We start from the raw sequence: 19,760 nt of genomic DNA on the forward strand, positions 1-19,760 counted from the left end.
CGTGAGCCTGACGGAGGTCCCCGGGGAGCCGAGAGTTTCGAGCGGGTTGATGCGTCGCTTATGATTCTTTAACATCCATCACTTTAAATTCCTCAAGAAGAACAAACTAAACTGGTGGAGTTTCAGCTGCTGGCAAATAAATACGAACATTTTAATACGACATTCAAATCAAAACACCTCGTCCAGTGCAAGTTATACTTGGAATATTTCACCTTCAGTCTTAAGAGACAAAACACTTAGGGAAGTGGGGCGTGGCCGGACCAGGGCGTGGCCAGACCGGGTCTACGCCGCCCGCTGGTCCTGGGCGGGAGGGGACTCCCGCTCCTGGTTCCAGTCCCGCAGCCCGGCGGGGAGGCTGGTGTCCTCCTCCAAGCTGCCCGTTCCCTCTACAAACTCCTCGTAGGTCGACTTCTCCTGGAACGGCCGCGGACCCAGCAGCTCCAACATGTCCGCCTTGTCCAGAACCTCCCGCTCCAGCAGCCGCTTCCCCACCTGGACCGGAACAGAACCAGAACCAGAACCGGCCTCAGCGGAGCCACCTCCAGACGCGGCTCCGGGACAAAACGTCGGGACTGTAAATATTTTCAACAGTGACGAAGCGGCTGAGTGCCGCGGTGCACGCTGGGAGTCTCACCAGGTCCACCAGGTCCTTCTTGTCCCGGATCAGGTCCAGGGTGCGCCGGTAGGCCCGGTCCACCAGCTCCCTGACCTCGCGGTCTATGAGTTCGGCCGTGGCTTCGCTGTACGGCTTCTCCACCACCGCCTCCCCTGCCCGCGGGAGCTCGAAGGACACCTGGCCCACGCTCTGACTCATCCCAAACTGCACCACCTGGCCACCGGGGGGCGACACGGCACAAATCACACCACTGGAAAACCCTTGTACGGTGACGGTGAGGGCTTTAGGCCCGGTTCTGGTACCTGTGCGTAGGCGGACTGCGTGACCTTCCTCAGGTCGTCCTGCGCCCCCGTGGTGATCCTGCTGAAGAAGACCTCCTCGGCCACGCGGCCCCCCAGCATCATGCACATCCTGTCAAACAGCTGATCCTGGCTGTACAGGAACTGCTCGCGGGGCAGGTACTGGGCGTAGCCGAGGCCCCGCCCCCGCGGGATGATGGACACCTGGGACACACACACACACACACACACACACACACACACACACACACACACACACACACACACACACACACACACACACACACACACACACACACACACACACACACACACACACACACACACACACACACACACACACACACACACACACACACACACACACACACACACACACACACAGAGTAAAGGGAAGTTCTGCTGCTCTGAAAGGAGTATTTGTGTTGGATGTCTGACCTTCAGAAGGGGGTCGGCGTGCTGCAGGAACCAGCCCACGATGGCGTGCCCCGCCTCGTGGTACGCCACCGTCTTCTTCTCCGTGGGCTGGAGGACCTGGCTCTTCTTCTCCAGACCTGCAGAGACAGCACAGCGTAAAACATCCGCCGGTCCGTCCGCGTGCCGGACCGAGGGGAAGGTCCGGAACCAGGGAGCCGAGGGCGTCACCTCCGATCACGCGGTCGATGGCGTGCTGGAAGTGTTTCCCGTTCACCGACGGGTGGAGGTGTCGAGCGGCGATCAGCGCCGCCTCGTTGCACACGTTGGCGATGTCGGCACCTGGAGGTGGAACGCAGTGTTCAGACGCCTTCCAAACCACTTGTAGCCCGGTTCTAAACCGGTTCCAAGCGGGGTCCAGTGACTCGGGTCAGTTGGGCTGACCTGTGAATCCGGGCGTGGCCGCCGCCATCCTCCTGGCGAGGGCGTTGCTGTCCAGCTCAGGGTCCAGTTTGAGCGGCCGGAGGTGGACTTTGAAGATGGACGCTCGGCCTTTTATGTCTGGAGGACCTGCAGATATAATACACATGGAGCTTGGATGAGTGGCTCCACCCTGATGATCAACATGGCGGAGATGTTCAGTCCAACATCTTAACAAAGCTCCATGACGACCAGCAGGTCACTGTACTGCAGAACCAGAAAAAGGTCATATATGTTGATCCAGATGTTGTGGTTCCTACCGATGAAGATCTGTCTGTCGAAGCGTCCTGGTCTCATCAGAGCCGGATCCAGGACGTCTGGTCTGTTGGTTCCGGCCAGAACCACCACGTTGGTCGCCGTGTTGAACCCTGAACGAAGGACAAAACAACAAACATCAAGCAGGTCCTGGCCCTGGTTCTAGTCCTGGCTCTGGTTCTATCCTGGTCCTGATTCTTGCCCTGGTTCTGCTCCTGTCCCTGGTTTAAGTCCTGGTCCTGGTTCTACTCCTGGCCCTGGTTCTAGTCCTGGTTCTACTCTTGGCCCTGGTTCTACTCCTGGCCCTGGTTCTAGTCCTGGTTCTAGTCATGACCCTGGTTCTACTCCTGGCCCTGGTTCTACTCCTGGCCCTGGTTCTTGTCCTGGTTCTACTCCTGGCCCTGGTTCTAGTCCTGGTTCTACTCTTGGCCCTGGTTCTACTCCTGGCCCTGGTTCTAGTCCTGGTTCTAGTCATGACCCTGGTTCTACTCCTGGCCCTGGTTCTACTCCTGGCCCTGGTTCTAGTCCTGGTCCTGGTCCAGACCCACCGTCCATCTCCACCAGCAGCTGGTTCAGGGTGTTCTCCTGCTCGCTCTGGCCTCCAAAGTTCCCTCCTCCCCTCTTCCTCCCCACGGCGTCAATCTCGTCGATGAAGAGGATGCAGGGAGCGTTCTTCCTCGCCATGGCAAACATGTCCCTCACCTGGACCCAGAACCACAGCTTCAACACCCACATCAGGAAATACGGCGTGTACAGTGCGCACTGCGCGTACCGCGCGTACTGACCCGGGCCGGGCCGACGCCCACAAACATCTCCAGGAACTCTGAGCCGTTGACGGTGATGAAGGGCACGTCGGCCTCCCCCGCCGTGGCCTTGGCCAGGAGGGTCTTCCCTGTGCCCGGGGGTCCGGTCAGCACCGCCCCCTGGTGGACACAAAGCAGCATCACCGCTCTGCACGCTGAGGCTGCAGCGCCACAGAACTCGTTCACATCAGCTGTCTGCCTGGGGTGCAGTGAGACAGGCACCAACACAGACAGGCAGTGAGACGGACAGACACAGTAAGACAGACAGGCAGTGAGACGGCACCTTGGGAATCTTGGCCCCCAGGTCCTGGTACTGCTGCGGGTTCTTCAGGAAGTTGACAAACTCCAGGATCTCCATCTTGGCCTCCTCGCAGCCGGCCACGTCCTTGAAGCGGATGTTGATGTCGCTGCGCAGCATGCGGGCGGTCGACTCCCCCATGGAGAAGGGTCCGCCACGCCCACCGCCGGCCCCGCCCCCCAGGGGCCCCCGCCGCAGGGTGAGGAGCAGGAAGCCAATCAGCAGCAGAGTGGGGATCATACTGAGCAGGAAGGAACTGGAGGGACAGAGGGACAGAGAGAGTTCTAGTTGTTTACAGATGTAGTTTCTATGTGGGGGGTGGTCGCTCAGGAGGTAGAGCTGGTGGTCTAGTGATCTAAAGGTTGCTGGTTGGATCCCAGGCTCCTCCTGCTAGCATGCTGTAGTGTCCTTGAGCAAGACACTTAACCCCTCATTGCTCCTGATGGCTGCGTCCGTCGCTGTTTGAACAATTGTAAGTGGCTTTGGATAAAAGCGTCTGATCAATGACTAAATGTAAAAAATGTAAATGTCTATGTTGCAAGAACATGTAGGACGGCAGCCATTTTGAAATAATGACTGCCATGACACTGTGTCCCTCTACCTGTCGCTCTCTCTACAATGTGTGTGTCCCTCTACCCGTCGCTCTCTCTACTATGTGTGTTCCTCTACCCGTCGCTCTCTACTATATGTGAATGTCCCTCTACCTGTCGCTCTCTCAACTATGTGTGTGTCCCTTTACCTGTCGCTCTCTCTACTATGTGTGTGTCCCTTTACCCGTCGCTCTCTGTACTATACACCACAGCCGTCTGGTTGCTCTCCAGTCCGAGCTCCGCCAGCGCCGACGCCAAGTTCCTCTCGAAGGCGTCCACACTGCCGATGGTGAACCACACACCCTACACACACACACACACACACACACACACACACACACACACACACACACACACACACACACACACACACACACACACACACACACACACACACACACACACACACACACACACACACACACACACACACACACACACACACACAATGCTGGTTTTACCATCTAACTACTAGTTATTGTACTAAAATATAACTAGTACTACAGTAGAACTATTACTACAGTAGAACTAGTACTACATTAGAAGTAGTACTACATTAGAACTAGTACTACAGTAGAACTAGTACTACATTAGTACTAGTCCTCTCACCCCTTCAGAAGCTTCGACTCCTGGAACCAAAACGACTCGAACAAACTGTTTGTTGACGACTTCCAGACGATCCACCTGCAGAGAAACAGAACCTTCAGGAGCAGAACCTTCAGGAGCAGAACCTTCAGGAGCAGAACCTTCAGGAGCAGAACCTTCAGGAGCAGAACCTTCAGGAGCAGAACCTTCAGTGTTTGATCTTTCATGGTGTCATTGGAAGGTGTTTGACTGCCTCTTGTTCAGACCTTGCAGCAGTGAAGATGTTTCAGTCCATGAGAAAAGTTCCATTTGGCTCCACAACATTTGATAAAGTCCATGTTTACCAAGATTAAAGAAACATTGATTTAAAGTTCATTACTAACACACTACACAAGATGTTACTCAAAGTGATTAATAATAATTTGTGTTTGTTTGTCAATCAAAAGACGACCGTTTATGTTCATGTCCGTATACAGACTCAGAGAAGTGGCATCACTAATATTACAGAATAAAATAAGTATTACCATTACATTTTCATTATTTTCAGAAGTAAATCTGTTTCCCCATCCACAGAGAACTTATTCATAAAATATCAAAACATTTTTTATTAAAATGATGATTTGTGTCCCTGCCCGTCACACCATCTTGTTTTCGCTCCAAAACGAATGAACTGTTTTAAAGCAAAGTGACATCATTGAAGCAGAGCTCAATTGAAAATCTGTTAAATGATGATATTATTTAATCTTTTAGAATGTCTGGTGGGCTCTGTCCCTGATAAAGAAAAGTTTTCAATAAACAGTTTGTAATGTTTATGAAAAAAAACATGTTATTTAGGGCTAATTAATAGCTAATGAAATGATCCATCCACAAGTAATGCTGTGTAATTAATGATTAAAATAAGGCTTTTGTGCCTGAGGTGGGAAAACGTGTGTGTGTTTGTGTCTCAGTGTGTGTGTGTTTGTGTGTGTGTGTGTCTCAGTGTGTGTGTGTTTGTGTGTGTGTGTGTCTCAGTGTGTGTGTGTGTTTGAGTGTGTGTATGTGTGTCTCAGTGTTTGTGTCTCAGTGTGTGTGTGTCTCAGCGTGTGTGTGTGTTTGTGTCTTAGTGTGATTGTGTGTCTCAGTGTGTGTGTGTGTGTTTGAGTGTGTGTATGTGTGTCTCAGTGTGTGTGTGTTTGTGTGTGTGTGTGTCTCAGTGTGTGTGTGTGTTTGAGTGTGTGTATGTGTGTCTCAGTGTTTGTGTCTCAGTGTGTGTGTGTCTCAGCGTGTGTGTGTGTTTGTGTCTTAGTGTGATTGTGTGTCTCAGTGTGTGTGTGTGTCTCAGTGTGTGTGTGTGTGTGTCTTAGTGTATGTGTCTTAGTGTGTGTGTGTGTCTCATTGTGTCTCAGTGTGTGTGTGTGTGTGTCTCAGTGTGTGTGTCTCAGTGTGTGTGTGTGTGTGTGTGTCTCAGTGTGTGTGTGTGTGTGTCTCATTGTGTCTCAGTGTGTGTGTCTCAGTGTGTGTGTGTGTGCATGTGTCTCAGTGTGTGTGTGTCTTAGTGTGTGTGTGTGTCTCAGTGTGTGTGTGTGTGTGTGTCTCATTGTGTCTCAGTGTGTGTGTGTCTCAGTGTGTGTGTGTCTCAGTGTGTGTGTGTGTGTGTGTGTGTCTCAGTGTGTGTGTGTGTGTCTCAGTGTTTGTCTCTCACTGTGTGTGTGTTTGTGTCTTAGTGTGTGTGTGTCTGTCTGTGTCTCAGTGTGTGTGTTTGTGTCTCAGCGTGTGTGTGTGTGTGCATGCGTCTCAGTGTGTGTGTGTGTGTGTGTCTCAGTGTGTGTGTGTCTCAGTGTGTGTGTGTCTCAGTGTGTGTGTCTTAGTGTGTGTGTGTGCATGTGTGCATGTGTCTCAGTGTGTGTGTGTGTCTCAGTGTGTGTGTGTGTGTGTGTGTGTCTCAGTGTGTGTGTGTGTGTGTGTCTCATTGTGTCTCAGTGTGTGTGTGTCTCAGTGTGTGTGTGTGTGCATGTGTCTCAGTGTGTGTGTGTCTCAGTGTGTGTGTGTGTGTCTCAGTGTGTGTGTGTGTGTGTGTGTCTCATTGTGTCTCAGTGTGTGTGTGTCTCAGTGTGTGTGTGTCTCAGTGTGTGTGTGTGTCTCAGTGTGTGTGTGTGTGTGTGTGTGTGTCTCAGTGTGCGTGTGTCTCAGTGTGTGTGTGTCTCAGTGTGTGTGTCTTAGTGTGTGTGTGTGCATGTGTGCATGTGTCTCAGTGTGTGTGTGTGTGTCTCAGTGTGTGTGTGTGTGTGTGTGTGTGTCTCAGTGTGTGTGTGTGTGTGTCTCATTGTGTCTCAGTGTGTGTGTGTCTCAGTGTGTGTGTGTGTGCATGTGTCTCAGTGTGTGTGTGTCTTAGTGTGTGTGTGTGTGTCTCAGTGTGTGTGTGTGTGTGTGTGTCTCATTGTGTCTCAGTGTGTGTGTGTCTCAGTGTGTGTGTGTCTCAGTGTGTGTGTGTGTGTGTGTGTGTCTCAGTGTGTGTGTGTGTGTCTCAGTGTTTGTCTCTCACTGTGTGTGTGTTTGTGTCTTAGTGTGTGTGTGTCTGTCTGTGTCTCAGTGTGTGTTTGTGTCTCAGCGTGTGTGTGTGTGTGCATGCGTCTCAGTGTGTGTGTGTGTGTGTGTGTGTGTGTGTCTCAGTGTGTGTGTGTCTCAGTGTGTGTGTGTCTCAGTGTGTGTGTGTCTCAGTGTGTGTGTGTGCATGTGTGCATGTGTCTCAGTGTGTGTGTGTCTTAGTGTGTGTGTGTGTGTGTCTCAGTGTGTGTGTGTGTGTGTGTGTTTGTGTCTCAGTGTGTGTGTGTGTCTCAGTGTGTGTGTGTGTGTGTCTTAGTGTATGTGTCTTAGTGTGTGTGTGTGTGTGTCTCATTGTGTCTCAGTGTGTGTGTGTCTCAGTGTGTGTGTGTCTCAGTGTGTGTGTGTGTGTCTCAGTGTGTGTGTCTCAGTGTGTGTGTCTTAGTGTGTGTGTGTGTGTGTCTCAGTGTGTGTGTGTGTGTCTCATTGTGTCTCAGTGTGTGTGTGTCTCAGTGTGTGTGTGTCTCAGTGTGTGTGTGTCTCAGTGTGTGTGTGTGTGTGTGTGTCTCAGTGTGTGTGTGTGTGTCTCAGTGTTTGTCTCTCACTGTGTGTGTGTTTGTGTCTTAGTGTGTGTGTGTGTGTGTCTGTCTGTGTCTCAGTGTGTGTTTGTGTCTCAGCGTGTGTGTGTGTGTGCATGCGTCTCAGTGTGTGTGTGTGTGTGTGTGTGTGTGTCTCAGTGTGTGTGTGTGTGTCTCATTGTGTCTCAGTGTGTGTGTGTCTCAGTGTGTGTGTGTCTCAGTGTGTGTGTGTGTGTGTGTCTCAGTGTGTGTGTGTGTGTCTCAGTGTTTGTCTCTCACTGTGTGTGTGTTTGTGTCTTAGTGTGTGTGTGTCTGTCTGTGTCTCAGTGTGTGTTTGTGTCTCAGCGTGTGTGTGTGTGTGTGTGTGTGTGTCTCAGTGTGTGTGTGTGCATGTGTGCATGTGTCTCAGTGTGTGTGTGTGTGTGTCTCAGTGTGTGTGTGTCTTAGTGTGTGTGTGTGTGTGTGTCTCAGTGTGTGTGTGTGTCTGTGTCTCACTGTGTGTGTGTGTGTGTGTGTGTGTTTGTGTCTTAGTGTGTGTGTGTGTCTTAGTGTGTCTCATTGTGTGTCAGTGTGTGTGTCTCAGTGTGTGTGTGTGTGTGTGTCTCAGTGTGTGTGTGTGTGTGTCTCATTGTGTCTCAGTGTGTGTGTGTCTCAGTGTGTGTGTGTCTCAGTGTGTGTGTGTCTCAGTGTGTGTGTGTGTGTCTCAGTGTTTGTCTCTCACTGTGTGTGTGTTTGTGTCTTAGTGTGAGTGTGTCTGTCTGTGTCTCAGTGTGTGTTTGTGTCTCAGCGTGTGTGTGTGTGTGCATGCGTCTCAGTGTGTGTGTGTGTGTGTGTGTGTGTGTCTCAGTGTGTGTGTGTCTCAGTGTGTGTGTGTCTCAGTGTGTGTGTGTCTCAGTGTGTGTGTCTTAGTGTGTGTGTGTGCATGTGTGCATGTGTCTCAGTGTGTGTGTGTGTCTCAGTGTGTGTGTGTCTTAGTGTGTGTGTGTGTGTGTGTCTCAGTGTGTGTGTGTGTCTGTGTCTCACTGTGTGTGTGTGTGTGTGTTTGTGTCTTAGTGTGTGTGTGTGTCTTAGTGTGTCTCATTGTGTGTCAGTGTGTGTGTCTCAGTGTGTGTGTGTGTGTGTGTGTGTGTCTCAGTGTGTGTGTGTGTGTCTCAGTGTTTGTCTCTCACTGTGTGTGTGTTTGTCTCATCGTGTGTGTGTGTTTGTGTCTTAGTGTGTGTGTGTGTCTGTCTGTGTCTCAGTGTGTGTTTGTGTCTCAGCGTGTGTGTGTGTGTGTGTGCATGCGTCTCAGTGTGTGTGTGTGTGTTTCTCAGTGTGTGTGTGTCTCAGTGTGTGTGTGCATGCGTCTCAGTGTGTGTGTGTGTCTCAGTGTGTGTGTGTCTTAGTGTGTGTGTGTGTGCATGTGTGCATGTGTCTCAGTGTGTGTGTGTCTCAGTGTGTGTGTGTCTTAGTGTGTGTGCATGTGTCTCAGTGTGTGTGTCTCAGTGTGTGTGTGTGTGTGTGTGTCTCAGTGTGTGTGTGTGTGTCTGTGTCTCACTGTGTGTGTGTGTGTTTTTGTGTCTTAGTGTGTGTGTGTGTGTGTGTGTGTGTGTCTCAGTGTGTGTGTGTGTGTCTCAGTGTGTGTGTGTTTGTGTGTGTGTGTGTGTGTCTCTGTGTGTTTGTGTGTCTCAGTGTGTGTGTGTGTTTGAGTGTGTGTATGTATGTGTGTCTCAGTGTTTGTGTCTGTGTGTGTGTGTCTCAGCGTGTGTGTGTGTGTGTCTCAGTGTGTGTGTGTGTGTGTGTGTGTGTGTGTCTCAGTGTGTGTGTGTTTGTGTTTCTCAGTGTGTGTGTGTCTCAGTGTGTGTGTGCATGCGTCTCAGTGTGTGTGTGTGTCTCAGTGTGTGTGTGTCTTAGTGTGTGTGTGTGTGCATGTGTGCATGTGTCTCAGTGTGTGTGTGTGTGTCTCAGTGTGTGTGTGTCTTAGTGTGTGTGCATGTGTCTCAGTGTGTGTGTCTCAGTGTGTGTGTGTGTGTGTGTGTCTCAGTGTGTGTGTGTGTGTCTGTGTCTCACTGTGTGTGTGTGTGTTTTTGTGTCTTAGTGTGTGTGTGTGTGTGTGTGTGTCTCAGTGTGTGTGTGTGTGTCTCAGTGTGTGTGTGTTTGTGTGTGTGTGTGTGTGTGTGTCTCTGTGTGTTTGTGTGTCTCAGTGTGTGTGTGTGTTTGAGTGTGTGTATGTATGTGTGTCTCAGTGTTTGTGTCTGTGTGTGTGTGTCTCAGCGTGTGTGTGTGTGTGTCTCAGTGTGTGTGTGTGTGTGTGTGTGTGTCTCAGTGTGTGTGTGTGTGTGTGTGTGTGTGTGTGTCTCAGTGTGTGTGTGTGTTTGAGTGTGTGTATGTGTGTCTCAGTGTTTGTGTCTCAGTGTGTGTGTCTCAGTGTGTGTGTGTGTTTGTGTCTTAGTGTGATTGTGTGTCTCAGTGTGTGTGTGTGTGTCTCAGTGTGTGTGTGTGTGTGTCTTAGTGTATGTGTCTTAGTGTGTGTGTGTGTGTGTGTGTCTCTGTGTCTCAGTGTGTGTGTGTCTCAGTGTGTGTGTCTCAGTGTGTGTGTGTGTGTGTGTGTGTGTGTCTCAGTGTGTGTGTGTGTGTCTCATTGTGTCTCAGTGTGTGTGTGTCTCAGTGTGTGTGTGTCTCAGTGTGTGTGTGTGTGTGTGTGTCTCAGTGTGTGTGTGTGTGTCTCAGTGTTTGTCTCTCACTGTGTGTGTGTTTGTGTCTTAGTGTGTGTGTGTGTGTGTCTGTCTGTGTCTCAGTGTGTGTTTGTGTCTCAGCGTGTGTGTGTGTGTGCATGCGTCTCAGTGTGTGTGTGTGTGTGTGTGTGTGTGTGTGTCTCAGTGTGTGTGTGTCTCAGTGTGTGTGTGTCTCAGTGTGTGTGTGTGTCTCAGTGTGTGTGTGTCTTAGTGTGTGTGTGTGTGTGTCTCAGTGTGTGTGTGTGTGTGTCTCATTGTGTCTCAGTGTGTGTGTGTCTCAGTGTGTGTGTGTCTCAGTGTGTGTGTGTCTCAGTGTGTGTGTGTGTGTCTCATTGTTTGTCTCTCACTGTGTGTGTGTTTGTGTCTTAGTGTGTGTGTGTGTGTCTGTGTCTCAGTGTGTGTTTGTGTCTCAGCGTGTGTGTGTGTGTGCATGCGTCTCAGTGTGTGTGTGTGTGTGTGTCTCAGTGTGTGTGTGTGCATGTGTGCATGTGTCTCAGTGTGTGTGTATGTCTCAGTGTGTGTGTGTCTTAGTGTGTGTGTGTGTGTCTCAGTGTGTGTGTGTGTGTCTGTGTCTCACTGTGTGTGTGTGTGTCTTAGTGTGTCTCATTGTGTGTCAGTGTGTGTGTCTCAGTGTGTGTGTGTGTGTGTGTCTCAGTGTGTGTGTGTGTGTCTCAGTGTTTGTCTCTCACTGTGTGTGTGTTTGTCTCATCGTGTGTGTGTGTTTGTGTCTTAGTGTGTGTGTGTGTCTGTCTGTGTCTCAGTGTGTGTGTGTGTCTCAGTGTGTGTGTGCATGCGTCTCAGTGTGTGTGTGTGTCTCAGTGTGTGTGTCTTAGTGTGTGTGTGTGCATGTGTGCATGTGTCTCAGTGTGTGTGTGTGTCTCAGTGTGTGTGTGTCTTAGTGTGTGTGCATGTGTCTCAGTGTGTGTGTCTCAGTGTGTGTGTGTGTGTGTGTCTCAGTGTGTGTGTGTGTGTGTCTGTGTCTCACTGTGTGTGTGTGTGTGTGTTTTTGTGTCTTAGTGTGTGTGTGTCTTAGTGTGTCTCATTGTGTGTCAGTGTGTGTGTCTCAGTGTGTGTGTCTCAGTGTGTGTGTGTGTGTCTGTGTTTGTATCTCAGTGTGTGTTTGTGTCTCAGTGTGTGTGTGTCTGTGTTTGTGTCTCAGAGTGTGTGTGTGTGTGTTTCAGTGTGTGTGTGTGTGTGTGTGTGTGTCTGTGTTTGTGTCTCAGTGTGTGTGTGTGTGTGTGTCTGTGTTTGTGTCTCAGTGTGTTTGTGTCTCAGTGTGTGTTTGTGTCTCAGTGTGTGTGTGTCTGTGTTTGTGTCTCAGAGTGTGTGTGTGTGTTTCAGTGTGTGTGTGTGTGTGTGTGTCTGTGTTTGTGTCTCAGTGTGTGTGTGTGTGTGTGTGTGTCTGTGTTTGTGTCTCAGTGTGTTTGTGTCTCAGTGTGTGTGTCTGTGTTTGTGTCTCAGTGTGTGTGTGTGTCCCAGCGTGTGTGTCTCAGTGTGTGTAAGTGTCTGTGTTTGTGTCTCAGTGTGTGTGTGTGTGTGTGTATGTGTGTGTGTCTGTGTTTGTGTCTGTGTGTGTGTGTGTCCCAGCATGTGTGTCTCAGTGTGTGTGTGTGTGTGTGTCTGTGCGTGTGTGTGTGTGTGTGTGTGTGTCCCAGCATGTGTGTCTCAGTGTGTGTATGTGTCTGTGTTTGTGTCTCAGTGTGTGTGTGTGAGTCTGTGTTTGTGCTTGTGTCTCAGTGTGTGTTTGTGTCTAAGTGTGTGTGTCTCAGTGTGTGTGTGTGTGTGTGTGTGTGTGTGTGTGTGTGTGTGTGTGTGTGTGTGTGTGTGTCTCTCTCACCACCCCTCTCCCCAGGTAGCGGTGGACAAACTCCTTCCAGCTGATTTCCTGTCCCGTGTCTCTGAACAGGAAGTACAGCAGTGCTGAGGCCGCGCCCCCTGCTGCCAGCACCAGGTACCGGAAATCCTTCTTGTCCCAGGGGAGGTCTCCCTGCAGGACCAGAACCAGGATCACAACCAGAACCAGAACCAGGGTGGGCACCGGGTTGCCTGGTAAAACCATTCTGTCTGTCTGTCTGTCTGTCTCTCTGTCTGTCTGTCTGTCTGTCTGTCTGTCTGTCTGTCTGTCTCTCTGTCTCTCTGTCTCTCTGTCTCTCTGTCTCTCTGTCTCTCTGTCTCTCTGTCAGGGCTCCAGACTCACGTCCTCCGTAGATAAAATCTCCGTTTGGGAATGAACACAAATCGTACGCGTTTGGGATGAAGGGGACAAACAAAACAAAAGAAAACAAAACAATTTGCCATCAGCTGCGAAACACAAACTGTGCACGTCTCACTGTCACTGGAGCGGAGCGTCTGCTCTGCTCGTCAGAGAGCGACGCTTCGACATGAGTCACTCGGTAAAAAGAGTCGTTCCATTTGGTGAACTATGAATTATGAGATTGTGTCCAAACGGTTTACTTTGGTGGAATGCAGCGACAGAGCGAATCCAGAGCCTGAATCATTTTAAAGATTTGTTCGCTGCAAAGTGGCCATCCAATCGTACGGCAGTCTGGCATCATCAAGATTGGTGCGGCTGCTGGTCTCAACAGACTGTGCGGTTTTTAACATATGGATATAATATATACGTATATATAAATATATATACGTATAGACAATATTACATGAAATGACACCAACATATAGCAGATACTTTTGTCCAAAGCATTTTACAATTATTCATACACCGATGCACACATCCATCAACAGCAGTCAGGGGTTCAGTGCCTTGCTCAAGTACACTGCAGCATGCTATCAGAAGGAGCGTGGGATCGAACCAGCAACCTTCAGATTACTAAGACAACCGTCCTACGTCCAGCACCTTGATACTTGATCTTCAAACAAACTTAATTGTAAAGAATTATCATTATAATCGCAGCAAAGCGGATGTGTTTGAATGTCAGTGATTTTTTATTGTATATTTATTGTTATTTTGGTAATGATTTTTATTGGTAAAATAATGTTTATTTTCAGTCAACATGCAGAATGAAAAAGAAAAAAATTCTTAACAGTTTATTTCCTAAACCTTTGAATTGTCTTGCATTTATGTCAATAATCACTATGGATGACTTTTAACTAATTATAATGTACCTAAGATATCACAATGTAAAAAAACAATACTTCAACTTTTTGATGGTTCAAAATGCTTTTTGGGAAGTTAGCCTAGAGCCCTGCTTTGTCCTGCTCCTGGATACTAGATGTTTTATCTTTTTACTAAAACTCTTTCAAACTAAACTCTTCTTTCATCTTCTTCACTGTGTGTTTAGTTTAGATTTGACTAAAATCCTGAATGACATGAAATGTGAAACTTTAAACTCCTGTTGTCGTGTACACACACCTGCTCCACACTGCCCCCCTGCTGTTCACTGATCTGCTACAGTGTCAACACTGAACCATGATGCTGCACTGTGACCAGGGTGACCCCATGCCAACAAGCAAAATGTGGGACAAAGAGTATGTTTGTCACATCCCTCTATATGGGACACTTTACTTATGCAGAGAGGCATTTGATAAAACATTTATCTAACTTTAAAAAATAAACATGTCTACCCTGCCCCTGAGCTTGTAACATCTCTCTGACTTGCTCTTGTGAGCACGTCGTATTTCCCTGCGTGTGAAATTGAAGGAAGGCGATCCTTCCACCTGCTTCACCCAAGTCACGGGTAACCCTAACCATCACAGGCGGGGATGGTGGCTCAGGAGGTAGAGCTGGTGGTCTAGTCATCTAAAGGTTGCTGGTTGGATCCCAGGCTCCTCCTGCTAGCATGCTGTAGTGTCCTTGAGCAAGACACTTAACCCCTAATTGCTCCTGATGGCTGCGTCCGTCGGTGTTTGAATAATTGTAAGTCGCTTTGGATAAAAGGGTCTGCTAAATGCAATGTAATGTAGATCCCCCAGGGGCAGAATTTCAGAATCCACCTTGAAACCTCCTCACGTGTGACGCACCTTTTGCATGCGGCTCCACCAGTCCTTCTCTCCTCCTCCTCCTGCTCCTCCTCTCTTTCCTCCTCCTGCGGAGCCTTTTCCATCTGCCATGCACAGTAAACAGAGGAACGCAGCAACAGCTCTAGTTATATGTACAAAGTGTACAGACAGACAGGGTGTACAGACACGACGTACAGACATGACTTACAAACAGACACGACGTACAGACATGACTTACAAACAGACACGACGTACAGACAGACACAGCATACAGAGAGACACGGCGCACCGACAGACAGGTCCTACCATTGGGTTCGCTGGAGTAAAAGCGTCTGTAGCGCGACATGGATCCACGATGAAACTGATTCACTGAAACCTGAAAACACAACATTCATCCAGATCAGAACTGATCATGTACCAGAGGAACAGGTTCTCAGAGCTTTTACTCTGGTAAAAGTACAGATACCATGACACAAAACTACTCAGACGGTAAGACAGACGGTTATAGACACCGCAGACTGGTTAGAACCAGACTGGTTATAGACACAACGACTGGTTATAGACACAACAAACTGGTTAGCATCACAGACTGGTTAGCTTCACAGACTGGTTAGCTTCACAGACTGGTTAGCTTCACAGACTGGTTAGCTTCACAGACTGGTTAGCATCACAGACTGGTTAGCTTCACAGACTGGTTAGCTTCACAGACTGGTTAGCATCACAGACTGGTTAGCTTCACAGACTGGTTAGCTTCACAGACTGGTTAGCTTCACAGACTGGTTAGCTTCACAGACTGGTTAGCATCACAGACTGGTTAGCTTCACAGACTGGTTAGCATCACAGACTGGTTAGCTTCACAGACTGGTTAGCTTCACAGACTGGTTAGCTTCACAGACTGGTTAGCTTCACAGACTGGTTAGCATCACAGACTGGTTAGCTTCACAGACTGGTTAGCTTCACAGACTGGTTAGCATCACAGACTGGTTAGCTTCACAGACTGGTTAGCTTCACAGACTGGTTAGCTTCACAGACTGGTTAGCTTCACAGACTGGTTAGCTTCACAGACTGGTCTCCCCTCCTTCCCGGCAGCCCTCACACCACCAGTCCTGCGGGCGGAAAGCGTCTCACCCCGGCTGTCGGGGCCCGGAGCGGCCCCGAGAGGCGGCCGGCCGCCGATGCCAGCCGTCCCCAGGCCCTGGCGGAGAGCAGCCCCATCATGTGAGCCATGCTCGGCTAGTTTCAGCAGAAGCTCCCGGAGTCCATCAGAGTTCTGTTGGAGCTCAATGACAGCTCGCTGTCAGGACCCCGCCCGGCAGCCTCTCAATGCCTGATCAAATGTTACGTGTGGACGGTTTATTTAACCCTTACGTGTTTGTTGTATGACATAAAACATGGAAATAATTCAAAAAGAAAGCTTTAAAAAGCAACATTTTTCTTCAAAAACACATTTAAGTTCGTATGCATTCTTTATTTAACACAGGCACCGACAGGGCAGCTGCGAGTCCTAAACGGGGGCGGCCTCTGATTGGCTGAGAACGAAACGAACGTTTACTGAAACATGAATAAATTAAAGTTATAAAACTGAGAAATATGAATAAATTAATGTTATAATAGTGAGAAACATCAATACATTCATATTACCACACAGAGAAATAAAAAAACGGCTTTTAACATGTGTTTATGGATATCATGTGTTATTTTATATGAATTGAAGGTCACTTTACCATGAGAAAAAAATAAACAAAAGAAAAATAAAAACTCCAAAGTAAACAGTAAACATCAGGTGAAGTAAACATCAGGTGAAGTAAACATCAGATGAAGTAAACATCAGATGAAGTAAACATCAGATGAAGTAAACATCAGATGAAGTAAACATCAGGTGAAGTAAACATCAGGTGAAGTAAACATCAGGTGAAGTAAACATCAGGTGAAGTAAACATCAGGTGAAGTAAACATCAGATGAAGTAAACATCAGATGAAGTAAACATCAGGTGAAGTAAACATCAGATGAAGTAAACATCAGGTGAAGTAAACGTCAGATGAAGTAAACATCAGATGAAGTAAACATCAGATGAAGTAAACATCAGATGAAGTAAACATCAGATGAAGTAAACATCAGGTGAAGTAAACGTCAGATGAAGTAAACATCAGGTGAAGTAAACGTCAGATGAAGTAAACATCAGATGAAGTAAACATCAGGTGAAGTAAACGTCAGATGAAGTAAACATCAGATGAAGTAAACGTCAGATGAAGTAAACGTCAGATGAAGTAAACGTCAGATGAAGTAAACATCAGATGAAGTAAACGTCAGATGAAGTAAACGTCAGATGAAGTAAACGTCAGATGAAGTAAACATCAGATGAAGTAAACGTCAGATGAAGTAAACATCAGATGAAGTAAACGTCAGATGAAGTAAACGTCAGATGAAGTAAACATCAGATGAAGTAAACGTCAGATGAAGTAAACGTCAGATGAAGTAAACGTCAGATGAAGTAAACGTCAGTAGTCTCTTATTCTCTGGTTACTGACACTCAATCTTTAAGTTTTGCAACAGACCACTTTGTAAAACCTTGTAAAACTTACAAAACGTTGTAAAAGCAGCTGTGTGCCGCTACGTGCCAACCCCATGTGATCTGAAGGATCTTTCTGCACTTACCAGGTCCTAACTGGAATGTCAATAAACTAGTTCAGTATCATGAGCTGTTATTTATTTCTTGTAAAACAGTGACTATGTGGTTCAGATTTTCTATTTAGTATAGTTGAAATTATTTGTATAATATCGTTTGTTATGATAACAACAACAACAGCAACAATAATAATCATAATATTTGTTATGATTATTATGCCCCTATCTCTACATCTCATTTTAGCCTCAATCCTAAATTGAACTTTGACTTTAAACCATTTGAGGCTCTTGCTCATCACCACTGCCTCTCTGCCTCGCAGTGATCTACCATCCTCCCAGCGACGACTCAAGCTTCTTAGATAAATTCTCTGACTTTGTTTCTGACATGGTGATGCACGCAGATAATATATTAATTATCTTTGACTTTAATATCTATCTGAACCTCTTAGCTGGGTGTTCCACACAATAATTAATACATTATGCAGGTAATACATGAACCATCCCATAATAATGGTAACACTATTGACCTTGTGCTAACCCGAGGCATTGATACTTCTAACGTAGTGGTTCTCCCCTACACCTCTGTCATGTCTGATTTGATCAAATTTGAAATCCCAACTCACTGCTAGCGTTCAGAGTGTGACCAGAGCCAGAGCAGCCGCAACGTTAGAACTTTTACTACGACTGCGCTTTCTGACCAACTGGCCGCAGCTGTTGCTTCCTTTACATTTTACGAAGGTCCCATTGATAGCCTCACAAATGAATTGAATGCGGGCCTCCATAATGCTTTAGACACAGTGGCACCACTTACAAAAAAATTACGTGTGAAGAAGCCGACTCCTTGGTTTATAGATGAGAAAGCACTGAAGAAATCCTGGAGGAAACTGGAGCATAAATGGCTTCAACCAAGCTGGAAGTGTTGCGTCAGCCATGGGGCTGGAGTTTGCTGAACTACAAAGGTTTCCTCTCGCTAGCCAAAACAAAGTATTTCTCCAAGTGAATCTGTCTTCATAAAAATAATCCCAAAACATTATTTGATACCCAGCTATGCTAACCCAACAACAGTCTAAATCCCAACAATGCCCCCTACAGCTAATGACATCATGATATTCTTCACTCAGAACATAGACCTTATTAGAGAAGAGATTAGAGGCACTCGGCCTCAACCTCAATTGAATTCTTCCAGTAGTAAGACAGGAATAGGCACCCGGGCAGATGGCATAGATAACCTCTCACACCTTGATGCAGTATCTCTTCAAACTCTAACAACATGCTTACTAGACCAACTCCCCGGAAAACTTGTTAAAGAGCAGTTTCCAATCCTAGGACCTTCTTTTCTTAACATTATTAACCCATCTCCGTCCTGTGGCACTGTACCTCACCTGTATCTGGCGCTTTTAAGACAGCCATGATTAGACCCTTACTTAAAAAAACCAAACCTCTACCCTGAGAGTCTTAACAGCTATAGACCAGTCTCAAATCTCCCCTTCATTTCCCAAATTCTTGAAAAAATCATAGCACAACAGATTACTGATCAAATGGACATGTGTACAAGTACTATTACTCGATATCAGCGCTGCTTTTGATAATGTTGACCCCAACCTGCTGCTATATGGCCTAGACACGTGTATCGGCATTAGATGTTTGGCACTTTCCTGGTTTAGATCTCATCTTTCAGAGGGGACACACCGTGCAATTCATAGAAATGTGACCTCTGAGGATTCTTATGTTGCTTGTGGGGTCCCACATGGATCAGTACTCGGTCCTTTACTGTTTAGCATCTATATGCTGCCTCTTGGAGATATCATATAGTATCATCAGATATCATAGGAGATATCATCCAAATATGGAATTAGCTTCCATTGCTATGCTGATGACACCCAACTATACACACCCTGAGAACTAACTAACCCATGCAATTGTCAGACCCTAGAGGCGTGTCTTCCTGAAATTTAACAGTGGAGGTCTTGTAATGTCTTGCTTCTCAGCTCTGATCAAACTGAGATGCTGGTTATTGGTCCTGCCAGACACCGGAACCAGTTTAAGGACACCACTCTGAACTTTGATTGCTGTACTATTACACAAAGTAACTCAGCAAAAGATTTAGGAGTTATATTTGATCCCACTCTCTCCTTTCAACTGCATTCTTTCATCTTCGCAACATTGCTAAGATCGATCCATTTTATCCATGAGACCATAGTCCATGCATCTGTAACATCCTGCTTAGATTACTGTAATATGTTGCTCTCTGACCTTCCCATGTCCAGTATTAAAAGTCTCCAGTTAGTACAGAACGCTGAGGCTGCAATCTTGACCAGGGCTAGAAAGTTTATTATTACCCCAATACTGGCTACCTTGCACTGGCCCCCAGTTTACCTCAGATGTGACTTCAAGGATTTGCTACTTACCTATAAAATACTACACGGCCTAGCACCTTCCTGTCTTACTGACAGAGTGGTACCTTATGTAACATCTGGAGCCTTACGCTCACAACATGCTGGCTTTTTAGTGATTCGAAAGTAAAAAAAAAGTCCACAGGCTGCTGTGAGCTACCTGGATTGGGCTGATGAGGACCACACCCGTGGAGGCGTCGTCCTGCCCGGATGAGGGTTCAGACCAGGGGATGCCTCTGATTTCTATTTGACATCTGGGTTTGTGAAGCCCTTTGAGACGGTATTGTAATTAAGGGCTATACAAATAAACTTGACTTGACAAATTGCATTTATTTAATAATTCCTTCATATTTGTTGTATGGTGTTGACGCGTTTTGGCAAAAGATGATTCCTCTAAAGTGTCGTCATAGCAACATGGAGTCAGAGACATGAAACCTGTTTAAATAAAGGTTCAAACGTCAAAACAAAGCAGCTCCAGCACAGACGGCCTGGTCAGTGAAGCAAGGCATCACCCAGTCTGGGCTTTGAACACCCACCCAGCAGGTCGGGAGCGGTTTGGAGTTTGGGTGCCTTGCTCAAGGACACTGAGAGGAGCTGAAGAGAAAAACTTTCTGATCTCTGGTCCGCCGCTG

The 19,760-nt window shown here is 47.4% G+C and overlaps 1 protein-coding gene across 1 annotated transcript; it reads right to left on the minus strand.

Moving 5' to 3' along the window:
- Positions 1-127: 127 nt before the first annotated feature.
- Positions 128-15,400, minus strand: afg3l1 (AFG3-like AAA ATPase 1). The gene is made up of 16 exons (XM_080002187.1): positions 15,238-15,400; positions 14,416-14,485; positions 14,131-14,213; positions 11,990-12,139; positions 4,365-4,439; positions 3,940-4,058; positions 3,151-3,421; positions 2,850-2,987; positions 2,613-2,766; positions 2,070-2,177; positions 1,774-1,899; positions 1,561-1,671; positions 1,354-1,469; positions 919-1,119; positions 635-829; positions 128-492 (listed from the first exon to the last, which is right to left on the minus strand). Exons 1-16 carry the CDS (start codon positions 15,334-15,336, stop codon positions 283-285), a joined length of 2,226 nt encoding a protein of 741 aa, XP_079858313.1. The 5' UTR covers positions 15,337-15,400; the 3' UTR covers positions 128-282.
- Between the last annotated feature and the right edge of the window lie 4,360 nt (positions 15,401-19,760).

This window comes from Zeus faber (genome assembly GCF_960531495.2).
Source record: "Zeus faber genome assembly, chromosome: 6".
Taxonomy (NCBI): Eukaryota; Metazoa; Chordata; class Actinopteri; order Zeiformes; family Zeidae; genus Zeus; species Zeus faber.